This window comes from Tasmannia lanceolata, unplaced genomic scaffold (genome assembly GCF_043159265.1).
Source record: "Tasmannia lanceolata isolate RefF3 unplaced genomic scaffold, GAP_Taslan_0.1 ptg000018l, whole genome shotgun sequence".
NCBI classification, from domain to species: domain Eukaryota; kingdom Viridiplantae; phylum Streptophyta; class Magnoliopsida; order Canellales; family Winteraceae; genus Tasmannia; species Tasmannia lanceolata.
In genome coordinates, this window is record NW_027518695.1 from 67506246 (window position 1) to 67520405 (window position 14160).

General features: G+C 37.9%; 2 protein-coding genes across 3 annotated transcripts in view; one reads left to right on the plus strand and one right to left on the minus strand.

Annotated features, from left to right (window-relative positions):
* LOC143849696 (exocyst complex component SEC3A-like) overlaps positions 1-9164 on the minus strand; it is a 109830-nt gene extending 100666 nt beyond the window's left edge. The window contains exons 1-4 of one of the 2 annotated variants that reach the window (XM_077358852.1): positions 8820-9164; positions 4436-4512; positions 1520-1600; positions 1288-1355 (exon numbers count right to left, since the gene is read on the minus strand). In XM_077358852.1, coding sequence (XP_077214967.1) covers positions 1288-1355; positions 1520-1600; positions 4436-4512; positions 8820-9003 — 410 coding nt within the window. In that variant the 5' untranslated portion in view covers positions 9004-9164. The remainder of the gene's footprint in view (positions 1-1287; positions 1356-1519; positions 1601-4435; positions 4513-8819) is intronic. The other variant, XM_077358853.1, reaches the window with a different exon arrangement.
* A 3408-nt stretch (positions 9165-12572) lies between these two features.
* Positions 12573-13141, plus strand: LOC143849677 (Disease resistance-responsive (dirigent-like protein) family protein). The gene has a single exon (XM_077358805.1). The coding sequence runs from the start codon at positions 12590-12592 to the stop codon at positions 13139-13141; it is 552 nt and encodes a 183-aa protein (XP_077214920.1). The 5' UTR covers positions 12573-12589.
* Positions 13142-14160: the final 1019 nt, after the last annotated feature.

The window sequence follows — 14160 nt, forward strand, 5'->3', positions numbered from 1 at the left end:
AGACAACGAAAAGAAAGGATTTAGAATATAAAGATTGGGATGGAGGGGAGATGGAGATTCAAAAGGGAAAGAAAGAAAGGATTTGGAATATAACGAAAGAGATGAAGAAAATAGAAAGAACCCAACAAGGGTATAAATTTAGAAAAGAAAAGAGATTTGGGGTTTGGGGTTATATTTCTAGGGTTTGTGGATGATTCAAAAGAGAAAGAAAGGGAGATGATGTGTTATTCTTTTTGTTGTTTTGGGCTCCACGGCAAAGGTAAAAGAGAAAGAGTGTTTCCGGTAAAGAAAAAAATGGAGGATGGAAGGATGCGAAAGATGCACAAAAGCGTAAGGGTTTGTCCGAGAGAGAGAGAGAGAGAGAGAGAGAGAGAGAGGGGGGGTTTTCCAGAGATGAAAAACCCAAACAATGGGTCTATGCTTGGAGAGAGAGAGAGAGAGAGAGAGAGAGAGAGAATATGGGTTTGAGAAGAGAGGTTTTAGGGATTTGGCTAAAGATATTTTAGGGTTTTCCGAAAAACCCAAACCAAAAAAAAAAGGAAAAGAGAAATACGCATGAGAGAGAGAGAGAGAGGGAATGCCGTGTGAGGAACTCTTCTTCTTTTTTTCCTTCCTAGGATCTTTGCTCTTATACCATGTTAGAAATGAGATTAGCGTTAGAGAGAGGAAGTAGAAGAGGAGTGAAGAAGATGGGAAGTCTCCACTAGGGATCTCCTCTTAATGATGTATATATAGGCCCCAAATAGGGCAAGAATGCAAAAAAACTACAATACCCCTAACACTACAAGTAATACCTAAACTACCCTTACATGGTATTCAACATTCTTCTTCTTCAATGTTGATGTAGATCCCTCTAACCTTTAGCTCTAATACCATGTTAGAGGTATCCTATCTTCCATTGCAGAAAAGAAGAGGAGAAGATGAGAAGTCATGAGAGAGGGTTGCGTGTCCCTCTCCTACACAAAAAAATATATATATTATACATATAATTATATAAATATATATATATATGAGTAGTGTTACATTAAAAAGACAGAAATACCCCCACATACGACCACTCAGAACAGTTTTTATTGAAGTAAATATGCCAAAAATTAGCTAAAAAGAAAATTGTGGTCGAAACACAATGTATCCCTCTTTCTTGGGACCGTGAGAATCTGTACCACAGATTCACAGGTGTACCAACAATACAGCTGATACATATAGCTTAGGCCTCCAACAGATGCTGAGAAATACAGATATTTTGTAACTTTGATGAGATGAAATGTTTGTTTCCATTGTAGCCACCTGTCATCAAGGTTGCGCATGGTCCACTGAGGTGGGGCAACACTCTGACTTCTAAGGTTGTCAAATCCCTGAAAAAAATACCATACAAAAGATGACTGACATAACTGAGACAATTTCAAAAATGAACCTTAAGCTTAAAACTTTTCATCAGGAAACCAAGTGAATAAATCGTCAAAAATAACACCTTCAAATGTGAGAATGTAAGAAGTCGACATCAGACATGGAAAATTACCAGCATAAATGTACAGCCACTGGGATCATTTACAACAACTTCCACTTTTGAAAGATGCTTGAGCTTGTATATTTTCGCAGGCTACACTTGCAATAAAAGTATAACATTGAAAACAATCAGTTCATTACCATTCTTGGAAGACACTATGCTCTTAATAATAGAAGTGTTAGTTGGAAGATTGCAGCTACATTCAAAATAAATAAATATAGCAGATGTACCTTCAATTGCAGCTACATTCAAAATAAATAAATATAGTAGATGTACCTTCAATTAAAGCCTCCAAAATTTAGTTCTTTTTTAAGGGTGGTGTGTGTATTTGGTGTGTGGGTGCTTGTAATAGAAAGTAGAAACAAATCAAAGGATAAAGACAAATCCTACAATATTCAAACGAAAAAGTCAAAAAACTTAAGACAAGCAGACAGAGATCTGGGATACATGGAAGACCTTGACACGCCCTCCTTAGCAAATGAATCATCTTCTAAATTGGCCATATAGTGCACAAGGAGATATCCAACTTGAACCGACTCTTTGTTTTTGAGACAGTGTCTACATTTTATTTAAAAAAAAAAAAAAAAACAGCAATGGTAATAAAACCAATATGAAGACAAGACGTCCCCCAAATTGATTACAGTAGCCACACCCCCTCTCCCATCCACCCCTTCTAACAACCACGCTCAACCATGGTTTTAAATTCCCATCGAAACTGACACAAAACAATTGAAATGTTTCCATTTGCATGTCCACCAAAACGATACCAAAATCGAAACGCATACTGAAACCGAAATTGTAAATGCATTAGTATACAGTATCAGTATGTGTTACATAATTATGTTTAGATAAATTACTTATGATATGTAGTGTATATATTATGTATAAATATTTATATGAATTACATATGAAATGTGATATGTACTGAATTATCTAACATGTGCGACAGTGCATGTCACTGGGTATTCAATGTCATTAAACTATTATGGATGGTTTTCTTGCTTATGTATTAGTTTCTAAGTGTGTATTTGTGCTTATTCTAGCGTTTACTGAAATTTCATCTTAAAATTCTATCACTTGCATGTGTTTTTTCTATACGCTCTCATTATTTTACAGGATTTCCACAGAAATTTCCAACAAACCAAAGCATTTCTGTTTCCATGGTAACCAAAACCGAAACTGAAACTGAAATTTACAACCTTGCCCTCAACTAGGACTGATAATCTCCACCTCTACCCTCTTCGTTCCAGCTTTCTCAATCTTGTATTCTTGGTCATTTGCAGAGAGTTTCATAAGAGAGAACTGTGGCAGAACGATCATATGAAGGACTCGAATCTTCGAAAACTTGAAGCAACACTCACAACCAAATCTCCCAATTCATGTCCACTGACCTCCGAGGGAACTTCTCCCTTGTTCTAACCCACAAAATGATGAAATGGACCTAGGAGATCTCAACAAGCCCCAGGACATGGGAAGAGAAAGCTTTCTCCCCGTGAAGAAGACCGAGAGCTTCAGCCTCAATCTAATCCTTCTCATAATCTGAGTGAATCAATTAATCGCTCAATTAATTTTACTTCAGATGTTATTTTAAGTCACCATATTTATAGCTTACATTCTTTTCTTTTCATTTCAATTTATATGATCTGATTCAAAAATTGTAAAATGGCCTGGCACATAAAGTTAAAAAGTAAAGGTAGCCAAATCTTTAGTAAATTAATAGCTATTGGTGCAAATATTTTTGTAGCTATTGGGCATGAACAGGCCACTGTAAGACCCGTGACGACTGGTGCAATAAATGATTCCATGGGTACCATTCAGAGCCATAATAACATCACAAGCATGTCCTTCCTATGAAATGCAGTATTTCACTGCCTTAGGTCACACAGTTAGTTGCATGCTAGATATTTGTGGCAGATTATATACACAAAAGGGTTTTCATATCTGTGGTACCCTAAATGACATCACTTACATACCAAATTTTGTTATAGATATTTGCAGTGGGTATTCCCCCCTCCTCCCCCCCACCCTATCTCGATAGATGCTCCTAGCAGGTGATCCCTAACTACCCAAATAGCATGCCTTGATACCCACAGCATACATACCTGTCATGCATACCCGCTCATCCCTGCTCTGGCTTGAGAAGATATATGCTCACATACACGTGGGAAATGATATATCTGTCCCCTTTTTTCCCAAGGCCACCCCCTTGTAGGAAAAAAGAGTAGTCATAGTTTAAAAACTCCGTCAACCGAGTACTCAGCCTAACCGAGTACTCAATCGCATCATGCGGAGTCGACTAGGATTCGACCCGCATCCGTGTTTTGAAACATTGAGAGTAGTCATAAATACACTAGAAGGGGGTGACCCAGGGAAGAGAGGGGGCGATATGCTTTGTCAACTCATGAAAAATGGGATTAGTGGCAGTGCTACTCTAGAGGATGGATTGGATCTTGCTTTGTTATATTCTATCTTCACAATAGTTGGTAGATATCTTTATGAAGGCCATAAACGAGTGTGGCATGACTTCCTAGTCTGCATATTGATGCAATCTGACTCAGTGCTACAATTTGAGCAGTGTGAAAAATAGCAGCTTTGCATACCACTTATATACGTCATTTAGTGGTGTATATAAGTCAAGGAGTAGGAGTTATGTTATAATCCTTACACAGGTGTAAGTGTATATGTGTGAGATAGTTTGGTTTCCTTTTATGCCCTTTGGTTTATGTGTATTATATAAGGGCTTTCATGTAATTTAATTTGACTTAACAACATATAGGAGAGAAGACAAGTTGTGAGGCTGACTTAAACTCCTCCTTCCTTAAATTCATGGTTTAGGGTTCACCTTTTTTTGTCCTTATCTTCTGCTCTCTTCAATTAAGTGTAACTTGACAATTTTTGCATGTATATCATGAGAAAACTTAAAATTACCTCAAGAACTCCTCCAGTGGAATATTTTAAAACACGAAGAAGAGCTTTAGTCCTCTGACCCTTTGAAGAATATTTGGCTGTAAAAACAATTACAGTCACAATTCACGCCACATAAAGATTAGTTTAATTATGTTGAGTAAACATCTCCACTTTTTATTTTTAGTCGAGATATGAATATCATGATGAAATTGTCAAAGAAATTTCTCCACATTAATTACATGGAAACAACTATCAAAAATAAAATCTATGGAATAACGCAATACACATACAGGCAAACCTTCTGGTACTAGTCTAAACCTATATAACTATAGAGATGACGATGATAGCTGAATTTTTTATGAAAGAGTAGGTAGAATTACCTATTGTTACAAATTTACAATCAAATAATCTCGAGTTCCAGCTAAACTCTAACACCAGCAACAATAGATCTGTATTACTTTTTGAAGAAGATATAAGCAAACGATATCACTAAAAAGGAGGAGGACACCTTACTAAAGAGCTATTAATGTCTCTCAATCAAAGTCACAAATATCTGCCTCTGGGAATTTCTCAGGAAGTGTATATCTCAGGAGAATTTAAATTTTTTGTTACTTTTGGGTTTATATCGAGAAAAAATTAGAAAAATAGAATATTTAAAAATATAGTTTAAGAAAAATAAAAATAGCATAAAATTCTCACGATATTTTTCCCCCTAAATGATAAAAAATGAAAATATAATGATTTTTTTTAAATCTCAGAATTATTGCAGGGTTTTGTCGTTTTATCAAAATGTCAGGATAAAATCACGATATTTTCAGAATTCGGGGATATTTGTGACTATGCTCTCAATACGTGCCCTTAGATCTAGCACTTGAAATGACCATTGTTTTAAATTTCCACTGAAACCAAAATGTCTCAGTTTCCATCCCCACCCAAATGCATACTAAAATCAAAATCGTAAGGATATTAGTTGTACACTATAGCAGTCTGTATTACATGAACATATTTATATAAATTACATGTGAAACGTGGTGTATGCATTGTGTACATGTGAAATGTGGTATGTACTGAATTATCAGACATGTGCGACACCTCATGTCACTAGGGATTACATGTTAGTCCATTATGGGTGGGTTTTTACTAAATGTGATGGTTTTTGAATGTGTATCAGGGCTTATTCTAGCACCTCCTGAAGTTTCATTTAAATACCCATCATTTGAACATGTTTACATACGTTCCCATCATTTATTTCAAAATGTTTACATACGTTCCCATCATTTATTTGAACATGTTTCCATATGTTCTCATGATTTTACAGGCTTTCCACCGAAATTTCCATCTAAAACTGACATGTTCCCATTTCCATCACGACCGAAACAATTACCGAAAACGAAACCCCAAACCTTGGAGATGACACCCAATCAAGACACTTTAGAAATGCGACCATTGGCTCCCCTTAGTGAAGAAGTTCACATATGTACATCTAGAATCAATCACACCATCAAGAAACTCTTGCAAAAAGTAGTTGTGTACCTTGATGTTGCACAGACTAGATCTGTTGCAGGACTTCTAAGTTTTTGTTATCAAAACTTACTAATAGCACATACTTTGTACATCCAAAGGAAATTTTATGGTATTTTGAGGCAGGTATATGATGATGGAGAAATTTCAATAAAAAGCATGGTAATTTGGGTCTTACTTTATGTTCAAGTAAGAATCCAAAATTTCTGAGTCTATTATGGAGAGATTGAAAAGTTGTTGATGTGGAAAACAATCTTTTATTTTTGGGCCAAGGTTAGATCCAAGTAATCTCTCTTAAATTTGTTACTTTATGTTCCATCTGAGTGGTTGGTTCATCACAATTGGCTAGAGACTTCATACAGAATGGTATATTCGATGGGCATCAACACCGTTTAGAAAGCAAGTTTAAAAGGTAAAAAGGGTGGACAAAGAATTGATAGTCTGGACATAAATCCTAGGTAGGGCATAACTTTGATTAGGATTGAATTATTAGAAGGAATTTCATGATGAGGAAATGGATTGCTTCTTCTACCTCCTTCTGAGAGATCTTAAGACACTTTATCTTGTTGTTTTCAAAGGAAACAGGTGTCATTCGAAGGATAGGAGGTGTTAAGGAATTCCAATGGAAGATTCTTAACTCTCTACTTTTCTCTTGCTCAGAACGGGGATTGTTGAGAGAAAGAGTTTGAGAGAAAATGAATAAGTTGGAGAGAGATCTCCCCCTTACTCATATATTTATACTAAAGCAATAAAGGGTACAAAGTCTATTATGCCGTTAGGCATATTACATATTCCAACACTCCCCCTCAAGATGGAATGTATATATCACACATTCCTAGCTTGTTACATATATCGCTCAATTTAGCCCTGCTTAAAGACTTTATTAACATATCAGCTAACTGATCTACTGACCGAGTAAAAACAGTGCATATCTCTCCCTTCTGGATTCTCTGACGAATAAAATGGCAATCTACTTCAATGTGTTTAGTCTGCTCATGGAAGACTGGATTGGTAGCAATGTGTATTGCAGCTTTGTTATAACAGTACAGCTGCGAAGGAGAAGATGGAACAAAACCAATCTCAGATGGAAGTGAACGCAGCCAAATGAGTTCGGTGCTTGTGTGTGCCATTGCTCTATATTCGACTTCTGCACTGGACTTAGCTATGACATCTTGCTTCTTGCTTCTCTATGACACTAGGTTACCTCCTACAAAGGTACAGTACCCAGTGGTTGACCTTCTATCTGCTGGAGATCAAGCCCAATCCACATCAGATAAACCTTCAATCTTCATATGATCGTGTCTTTTAAACAACGAGCCCTTTCCTGGAGCAACTTTCAAGTACTTGAAGATTTGGACTACTGCAGCCCAGTGAGAGGTACGTGAAGAGCTCAGATACTGACTGACTACTCCTATAGCATATGATATGTCTGGACGAGTAACTGTAAAATATATGAACTTACGGACCAGTCTTCTGTATCTGTCAGGGTCTTCTAACAAATCACCTTCTTCTAGAACAAGCTTCACCTTAGGGTCCATGGGTACAATAGCTGGTTTAACCCCAAGATTGCCCGTCTCTTCTAACAAATCTAAAACATACTTTATTTGTGATAGAGACAAGCCTCTGGAAGAACGGGCTACCTCTATCCCAAGAAAGTACCTGGGATGACCCAAATCCTTGGTGGAGAATTCTTTTTGCAAGAAGACTTTTAATTGTTGTATACCTCGTGAATCACTACCCGTGATGATGATGTCATCAACATACACGATCAACAAAATGCACCAACTGAGGAGTGATGACTGAAGACTGAGTGGTCTACTGCACATTGTTTCATTCCAAAGCGCATGACTGCCTCACTGAACCTCCCAAACTACACGCATGGAGATTGCTTGAGGCTATAAAGTGATTTGCGCAGGCGACACACATAGGAGGACATCTGCCCCTGAGCAACATACCCTGGAGGTTGCTCCATTTATACCTCCTCAGCGAGGTCGCCATGAAGAAATGCATTCTTCACATCCAACTGATGCAGAGCCCACCCATGATTCACGGCCAAAGAAAGAAGTACACGGATAGATGGGATCTTCGCAACAGGGGAGAAGGTCTTAGCGTAATCAACGCCGAAAGTCTGAGTGTATCCTTTCGCCACCAGCCGCACCTTTAAGCGCTCAACAGTACCATCAGGCAGATATTTAATAGAGAATACCCAGCTACAACCAACAGGACAAGCACCAGATGGTTGAGGAACCAGATCCCATGTCTCATTGGGATGAAGAGCTCCCATGTCGAATCACGTTTTGCTAACTATGATCCCACCTACTCTCATACCTAGGCGGGCCCCACTGAGGACCGTAAAATACACCACGCTTCTGCATCTTCCGTCCTCGGCGACCACTCTATGACAACTTTTACATTGACATTTTTTCAAGATAGCCCTTTCCAAATGTTGCCCCTTCCGCTTCAGCCCACTTTGTGGCAACTTCACTCTGGCAACTTTCACTGTAGCTTTTTACCAGGTAGCCCTTTACAGGTTGTCCTCTCCACATGTGCCCCGTCCATGACTCGAACACAGGGCTTGTGGCTGCTCTAATACCAAATGTTAGGTACCTAGCCGATACACCAAAGGTTCCAGAGCTAATGGAACGAGTTAGGCTAAGCCCTTTAAACCTGTCCCAAACCAATCTAGGTCCCACCTAGTCCCATACCTAGGCAAGGCCCCACTCAGAACCTTACAAAAAAACCCAAGACAACATGACACGAAACATCGAAAACCAAAAGAAAAAAAATCATCAACAACATAGAAATAGTACTAGAAATGGTACGAGATGGCCAAATCAAAGCAAAGGAAACACGAATTCTCCAAGGAAGAAAGATCAGTACGTACTAGAAATGGCAAGAACCCTAGGTTTTGCCATGTGGTTTCGACCTAACCGACCAGATTTCCCCCAAATCCCACGGCTCTTTGCTACTCTGATACTAATTACAACCTTGTGCTTGGTTCCACCACCATCAATGGCGGCCTCACATGCTCGCCTTAACTCCACGTCATCCGCACTTGATTTCGCCATTAAAGGTCTGAGATTCGAGCTCGAGAGTGGGAAGGAAAGTTAAAAGCGAGATTTGTCTCTTCTTTTATTTATACAGTGTTGAAGGGTGAGAGAGGAAAGTACGCATAAATTGGTGGATGTGTGGGGGAAGAAACGCGGGTACGGAGGGAGAGCGAGTCATGCTATTATACAATTTTATAGAGGGTGTCGTTACCAAAATGAAGCTCATTAGGTTTTATTCTTCTGATGATTGACATGTCATTGAGATATTTTATTCTGGGAGATGACTTTTTCGCCCCACTGTAGGATAATGCGCCACCATTTTTGTCGTGAATTGTGGGATGACTTTATATGTTAATAAGGGGGCGCATTATCCTAAAGTGTGGGTGAAAATATTTTTGTCGGTTTTATTTGTCTGTTACTGTTAGAGGCTCATGGTCTTCTAAATACACGTGCAATTCATCTGATAAATATAAAAAGGGAAATGATACATTTGGCCCTTTTTTTAACTTGGGACAGCCTCAACTAGTGTGAAAGAGTAGTCATAAATACACTGGAGGGGGCTGTCCCAAGTAAGAAAAAGGGACACTTATATCACTTCCCATATAAAAATCTATTTTTTGGGGGACCGATATCATCAATATTATATCTAGATAATGGCACTACTCAATCTGTTTTACATTTTTTATTCCCTTTTCATTGGCAGTTACAAACTTACAATACTCAAGAAGCTCAAACAGAGTGAGTAGTGCCATTATCAAAATATGGTAGTCTGGATATCATTTCAATTTTTCATTGAGACCCAAAAATATAAAATATGAAGCCCATTAAGAAAAAGGGGCACATATATTACTTCCCTATAATAATTTCTTTTCAGGGGACTGATATTATCAATATTATATTTAGATAATGGCACTACTCAATCTGTTTTAAATTTTTTATTCGCTTTTCATCGGCAGTTAGAATACTAAAGAGGCTAAAACGGAGTGAGTAGTGCCATTATCAAAATATGGTAGTGTGGATATCATTCCAATTTTTCATTGACACCCAAAAATATAAAATATGTGTCAACATTTGGCCCTTGTTTGGATTGGAGGAATTTTCAAGAAAATTTTGATTATGAGTGAAAATAGATGGTATGAAATTAGGAGGGCAGAAAGTGCATCCAAACGCTTTCAATCCACTATGTTAGAAGCCTAGAAGGTTCTCCAAAACAAAACCTCATAAGATGCATTTGGATTTCTAGGAACCAGAGCTGGAATCACTATCCTATTCTTATTCCTTAGTTCAAAAAATAAACGGAATGATTTCCCAGGTTGGATTGGTGAGATTTTGGATCGAGTGGCAGGATCGTCAATCTCCTTTCATCATTTGAGGAGGTTGGCTAATAGTGAGGCCGATAGGTTAGCTAGGGAAGGGGCGTCACTGGAAGTCTTTGATTTCCTACCTCCTCAGGAGCAAGTTTAAAATTTCGGTTTCGGTACCGGTTTCGGACCGTGAAATTTCGAAATTTCGGTCGAAATTTGGTACTTGACCTGAAATTAATATTTTATTCAATATTAAATTTCGGCCGAAATTACCGAAATTTCAGTAATTTGGGGAAATTTCGGTAATTTCGGTGAAATATTAAATTAATATTTAAAAAACATATTTTTTGCGTCAAATTTTGGAAAAACCGAAATTTCGACCGAAATTCCAAAATTTTGGATTTCGGTCGAAATTTAAAACCATGCTCGGGAGGTCTTGGTTTCGGTTGAAATTTAAAACCATGCTCAGGAGGTCTTGGTTTGGCATTTTGGTTCTTTTTCTTTTTTGGTTTTTCTTGCATTTGTTTTGCTTGTTGCCAGTTGATTTCCATGGTTTCTTTATTTCATAAGATAATTCTTTGCCATTCAAAAATAATAATAAACAAAATGAAGGGTGGGGAAATGGGGAAATTACAGTGGGATGGAGTTAAACGTGAAAAAAATGCTTCAATCCGTTTCCCACTCCAATAGGTGGTATTCGGATTCCACCCACGTTGGAATGATAATTTTATTGAAATTTGTTTGAATTATTTTTTTTATTTTATTTTTTCCCATTCCGTTTCTAAGGTAATAAGAATAATTAAGAATATGATTGTATCCAAACACAGCCATGGGGTGGCTAACCTTATGGTTGGATCCCTTTCAATCATTGGCCCTCAAAACAAAGAAAGATCTAATTTTAGAGGTAAGACGCATAACGTTAGCCACTATAATCGGTTCCTCATCAAGCTATTCCGGACCTGTGTTAAGCTTTCCTTGCATCCAAACTTGTGTGAGAACAGCCTGAAAAGCCCTGTATCTTCTCTCTCCTTCACCCAACTTTAGCCGATGGATGGCCCTCCTCGAGCGTGGAAACTCTTTGTAGGTGCTGAAGAGTTTCCATCAAACTCTTGTCATGACCGTTAATGGGATTTGCCCCTCAACCATGATATTCTCGATTTTGGTTACAACTAAGGCCTTGGTTCGCAACAAGTGACATGAATTGAACATTGTCTCTTGCGAGTTAATTTGTTAGCTCAAGAGATAGCTCATGGCTTAGAAAAAGAAAATATAATTTGTTAAATGAAAGAATTTGCATATACATGAAAAGAGTTGTTGCCAATCCAATCTCCTGTAATAGAAAGTGAGTTGGAGAGTGAACTCTACAGGAGGAACTACACAAGGCACAAAATCATGGAGGACATTATCCTCTAACATTCGTCTGTATGACATTCAACAAAAGTACCAGCATGGGCAGGCAATAAAGCGGTCGGGACATGGAAATTAGAGGACATTATTGCGGAAATCAGGGATCTAGAGACTTGATAAGATTATAGGAAGAGGAAAGCTTTGTATGAAACTCCATCTTTCCTTATCTATACTACATTGCTTTACTAAATTTTCCATAGCTGCAATACTGACCCATGATCATGCTACAAATTTTGAAATAGAAGAGCTGTAAAAGGAAGAAAGAATTGATTGGTTCAATGCTGTGGTGTATAGTCATTTTGGCCCATTTGATGAGCTTGAGGGAAGCTCAATGCATCTTCACTTTTGTATCAGTTTCTGAAGATATTGCACTACCAACTTTCAGGTATGAAAAAAACTATCTTTAACCCATTGCCGAAAATACCCATATCTTTTCCTTATCTGTAAACATAAATATGTTGTGAAGTTACACTGGTTGAGATGGGGTTCTCCTTTTGATCAGATAAAGCCTTATAACTTATAAGTCTTTCTCTGAAGGTTCTATGGGTATTTAGTGGGTTCTTCTGGTTGATAAATGACTAAAATCACTACTTAGTGGGTTTAGTAGATATAGTTCTGTAGCTACAGTTGCAAATGCATCAGTCATTTCCTCAGGTGACAGAGGCCTCAATATGTCCACTTTTGGAGAACCAACTAACCCATTTTTGCTAAGAAAGTGCATACTAACAAAAGGTTAGGTTTTCTTATAAAGAAGGTGGTTTAGGTAGCTAAAGTAGATTAAGTAGATGAGATGAAAAAACAATGCAATGAAAAGCTATTGAAAAGACCCCTTTATAAAACACACAACACAAACCAATTACGGAACAAGAAATCAAAGCAACCCATGTTCCATAATGCTGCCCAAGATCATATTCTGCACAGCAGTCTCAGCAGCCACACTAGCTGTTATCCTCTTAGCCTTGATCTCACCTTCAGTCCATAAAACACCACAAAAAAACCACACAAAGCCTTGGCTAGCTCTCTCCCTCTACATCCAACACCCCCACATTCCACCTTCCAACACTCAAACAACCACACAAACCACCACCGGCGCATTTATCTTCCACCACACTCTCACAGAGGGACCCCAAAACACATCTCGGATTGTGGGAAGAGCCCAAGCTTTCATAATTCCAATTGAACACTTCTCACATTCTGTGTTTAACATCATATATCTCACCATTGACATGGTGGAGTACTCGGGTAGCCTTGGGATCCATGCGAAGAACATTCGCCACAGGGCTAGAGAAGAGCTTCCAGTTGTGGGAGGTACTGGATCTTTCGCGTTCGCACGTGGGCTAGCTGTTTTTGTACAAATGGAAGGGCAATTGGCAGAGGTTAATGCCATGTATCACGTTAAGCTACGCCTGAGATTTCCTAATCAGACTCAAGTTATCCCAGGATGAGGCACTTGTTTTCTTCTGAACTGTGTTTTTTTTTTCTTCTCTTTTATCTAGTTATACTTAAAGAGCATTATACAATGAAAACCCACCAGAATTTGATGATGTAGATAGTACTGAAAACAAGGATTTAAGTTTTGGAATGGAAGGTTCTATATTAGACTAATCCACCATTTCTTTTCTTACATGGGGGCCGGAATTTTGAACACAAGCCAAATGAAAGACCACCTTTTTAGTGGATTATCTCAATTTTTTTACATAATTCTTTGATACAATTCCATATTTTTTCCTCAGTCTAGAGACCCTTGTAAAACAAAATTTAAAAAAAAAAGAAAAAAGAAGGTAAATTTGTCTTAGATCTTTCCTACGAGGACCAATCGTCATCATACTTCTTTGTCTGAGGAGATTGAATAAGGGAACAAATGGAATTGGGAGCTCCATTACAGAGTTCAAACATAGCAATTGGGAATCAGGGAACCTGTGATTCTATTGAAAAATGAATCCTCTTTACAAAAAATTAAGCAATGAATTTATTAGATCAAACTTTGGAATCAAAGGTTCTATATTGTACTAATCTACCCATTACTTTAGTCCTAAAATGCATTAATCTCTCTTTTCTTCGCACCTAGCGGGGCTGTTCACCATGGGGAAAAGAATTCGGGATTTATTTTATCCTTGGATGGATTTGGTATGCCCCCCATCAACCTTTGTTCTTAAATAAAATTATATCATAACAAAGTTTGGTAAACAGCTACCAACATAAATTTTTAAGATAAATGTAGGGAAATGTTATCAGCATTACTGTATTTTGATGATCGCACTCCTCACTTTATTAAAAGTACAGTATGGCCCACACCATAGGATGATCCAAACCGTCCATTAGATGGGGCACAGCCTAAATAGGTTGTGCCCCAAAAATCATTTCCATAGGTTGATCCTAACCCTCCAATCTATAAGGGGTTAGGATCAACCCGAACATTCAGATCGGAGTGTTAGGATCAACCTATGGAAATGATTTTTGGGGC